Below are 3,429 nucleotides of genomic sequence, written 5' to 3'. Positions count from 1 at the left end.
AGGAGTATGAGCAACGTCAGGCTGATATTCGGGCGAAGCGAGAAGAGGCACAAAGAAAGGCACAACAAGAGGAGTGGCAACAGGCTAGTGAATTTTTGAATCATCCTAACCCTCTGATATGAGCTTGCGGGGAAAGAATGGCAGAGCGACTGACTGCAGAGGAGACAGAGAAGAAAGCTTAGTCCATAGAGTAGTCTACAAGATTTTTTCGTCATAGAAGACCTAGACAGTATAAATCATCTGCATTAGCATTCACCCCTGCCATCTGGACTGGACCTTCGCCTCGGACATCATTCACATTTTTATCCTCCATACCATTAAAACCCTTGATTGTTGTTGGGTCGTCACCAAATTCCTCCAAGACATTATGAAGGATCATTGCAGCTTCGACCATTTGGAAGATATCTGGTAAGTCAAATCCTGTCATACCACGGAGGAGTGGAAAACGACCCTTCAAGCGACCGAAGGCATGTTCAACAAAGATACGGAGGGAGGATAACTTCCTGTTCCAGTCTCGCCAGCCGTCTCACCTCGTCCGGATCATTGGTGAGATCGAATTCAGTTGAAAGGATGTATCGAGTACATCGTCAAAGGATAGCCTACAAAAACTCAGATTAGCATATCATAAGTATCTGGAATATGTACCTTTGTCGACAAGAATATATTCATGTTGTTGAAAGTAGTCTACTTTGTGCCTCCACAGGTGAGAATTTTTGAACACCTGGCTATCTTGAACCGAGCCTGGCCATCCAAAGTCGTAAGATGTAAAAATCGCCCGATGATCACAAGTTGCCTGTACAATAATCTAACATTTGAGATCATTCAACTATTCAACAGTGTTAAGAAACAGTGCAGAGACGTACTGCATAAAACTTCTTGCGACACCAATATGCGAACCCGTTCTCTGTTGGTTTGTTTTCGAGTCGGATATAACTGCCATCAGCAATGCCAATACACCCAGGAAAACCCCAGCCCACCATTTCAGCGGAGAGAAACTGCCTCCGTTGCTCTCCCAGCCAAGCTAGATGAGCACTTCGAATATTTCGAATTGCCTGACAAACTCGATAACAATAGATATAGACTGAACCCTCTGTGATGGACATCACGCCCTGCAGTTTTGAGGCCACTCTCAGCACCCAAACTGGCACAAGAATGTAGCCAGTTGGTAATAAACAGGGCGCTGAGGACGGTTGCTGGTGCTAACGAAAATCGGGTCACCACATATCAAGTTGTGGAGATGCCAGAATGATTCTCTGTGCATTCTATTAGTTGTTAGTTAGTTGTTGAAAATGTAGAACACATAAGTGAAAATTTTCGTTACCGAAACCAGGCTTTGAACTGCCGTTCACTAGCCTGTCCAAGTAGAATATCAAAGAAGTCCTTAGACTTCGGTTGGTTGTATTCTCCACGCATGCCGTATTTCTTGCTTCGCGATTTCCGTCTATAGTCTGCTGCGAGGCCTGCAAGAACAAGGCCGAGAAGTTCGTCGTCGTCATCTTCTGCTGTGGCGAGTTGTGCAATGGCGAGGACCTCAAGCTGTTTAGCTGTAGACTGATAGTGCTTCAGTGGCCGGCGTCCGAGACGTCGTAAACGCGCCATGACGCGTGACCTATGACGATTATACCTGGAGATTTCGAGTAGCATCCCCGCACTCGCATTGTTGAAACTCCGCGATGACGAGTGTTGAACAAACACAAATATATCATTTTATTTTTTACTCACTTGCTTGTTCACACAGCAATAGATACTCGTTCACGAAAAAATAAAATGGGCGAAATAAAATGGAATTGAGTGGGGCTAATATAGGGTACGGACGATAAGTCATCCAACTGTTATTAACCTATGTTAAAAATCAAGTAGGATGCGTAGGGTTATTAACAAGCATGTTATTAACATGTTATTAACAGTCACGTGACCTAAAATTTGAAAATTTCGCTACAGCTACTACCAAAATTCGTCCCACTCGTTGTCCATGCCTTCTAGGTCAGCATCATCCTCCGTAGCATCACCTTGAGTGCTACACAGGCCGTTGATAGGACTTTCCTCGTGTTCATCAGACAAGGCCTTGGTGACAATTAGTGCGTGAAGGTTTGCATCTGCTTCAATGTCGAAGGCTGAATCCTCCGCCGGTTTAGCCGCTAGTGTCTCATCGAGCCAAGTGCCTTCTTCGTCTTCAAGGATTTCTTCCTGCTCATCTGTGCCCACAGATAGATAGCTGCCAGTGGTTTCGTGGCTTCGACGAGCAGCTGATTGTTTGGGTGAGGAAATGATGGAGTCAAGATCACAGAATGAAATGTCTGGATGCCGTCGTTCAACCATTTTCTAAGGGGCATGAGTTATCAATACAGGCCACTGAATAAGACACTGACCTTTGGATCATACATATGCCATTGTCGAATCTGAGTCATGTCCACCAACGTCCGGACATGTTGACGGTTCCTGGCTGGTGTATTCATCCTCGTGAATACCGACATTGTTCGTTCCTCGGGCACAGATGAGGGCTTTATTGAATAAATTTTTTCTGCGATACACTGGAGATAAAGCTTGAGTTATGAGTAGTCAGGACTGGCTGAAACTCACAGCAAGTATGGAGCCTTCAGGTATCTTCGTCAAGTGAGTCCAGTATGAGAGGACGTCCTGACCAGCATCCATCATTGTGTCAAAAGGGTATTGTCCTTTCACATAGCACTCGAACTGGCGAACGAAAGCTTCACGAACATCAGCAGCTGTTTGTCCTTTGAGTGTGGGGTTGTGCTGGGACTCATTAGGTTGATGTTTGGTGAGGAAGGCTTCCGCCTGTCGCCAGTTGCTTTGGACGTCCAAGAGAGTATAGGCTTGGTGCCAAAACGTCAGAATCCAGAATGGAAAAGGTTGTTCGATGTCGGCATGGGCATAGATAATAGACCGGCTACCACCCGATATTGCATGTTGCACCCCTTCTAGGAGCTTGTGCAGAACCGCAAGCTGGGGAAGCGGCTGCGTGCGGAGATAATCGAGATATAAGCTGTCCTCAGGTGGGGAGTCAGTGCTAAAGTATTTGCACAATGGCGGAGCAGTGGTAATTGAAGCTGATGGGAGTGAGAATTGAAGGAATGACGAGACAGACAGATTCTTGTCTGGGAGAATAATAGATTGCACTGATACAGGAATAATGAGAATATCATCTGAGGCTTTTGTGTCGACGATGTCAGCCATTTCGAGTGCTCGACTGGTGCAAGAGGGAGGGAAAACAAGTTGAAAACTTCATTGCGAGACACTCGAGTCCCATGTCAGACAACAGCTTGCTTCTCTGCAAGATTTGCGTTGCAAACTTCTAAGTCAATGATCTGCGAGGAACAGCAGAAGGTCGGAAGGCGACTCACAAAGACTATGGGGGTCAATAGACTTATTAGCACCATGTCACCCCCCCACGGCCGTGTGCCTGTTATT

At 45.9% G+C, this 3,429-nt stretch overlaps 1 protein-coding gene across 1 annotated transcript; it reads right to left on the bottom strand.

The window, feature by feature from the left end:
• Window positions 1-1,944: 1,944 nt before the first annotated feature.
• EDB91DRAFT_1258937 (uncharacterized protein) lies at window positions 1,945-3,195 on the bottom strand (the record flags this gene model as incomplete). The annotated part of the gene is made up of 3 exons (XM_041324363.1): window positions 1,945-2,322; window positions 2,370-2,531; window positions 2,581-3,195. The coding sequence occupies 3 exons, from the start codon at window positions 3,193-3,195 to the stop codon at window positions 1,945-1,947; spliced, it is 1,155 nt and encodes a 384-aa protein (XP_041168379.1).
• Window positions 3,196-3,429: the final 234 nt, after the last annotated feature.

The sequence above is a fragment of the Suillus paluster genome (genome assembly GCF_016628075.1).
Source record: "Suillus paluster strain FC165 chromosome Unknown EDB91scaffold_580, whole genome shotgun sequence".
Classification (NCBI taxonomy): Eukaryota; Fungi; Basidiomycota; class Agaricomycetes; order Boletales; family Suillaceae; genus Suillus; species Suillus paluster.
Note: the sequence above shows the minus strand (reverse complement) of the source record. Positions and strands in the feature narration are given on the sequence as shown.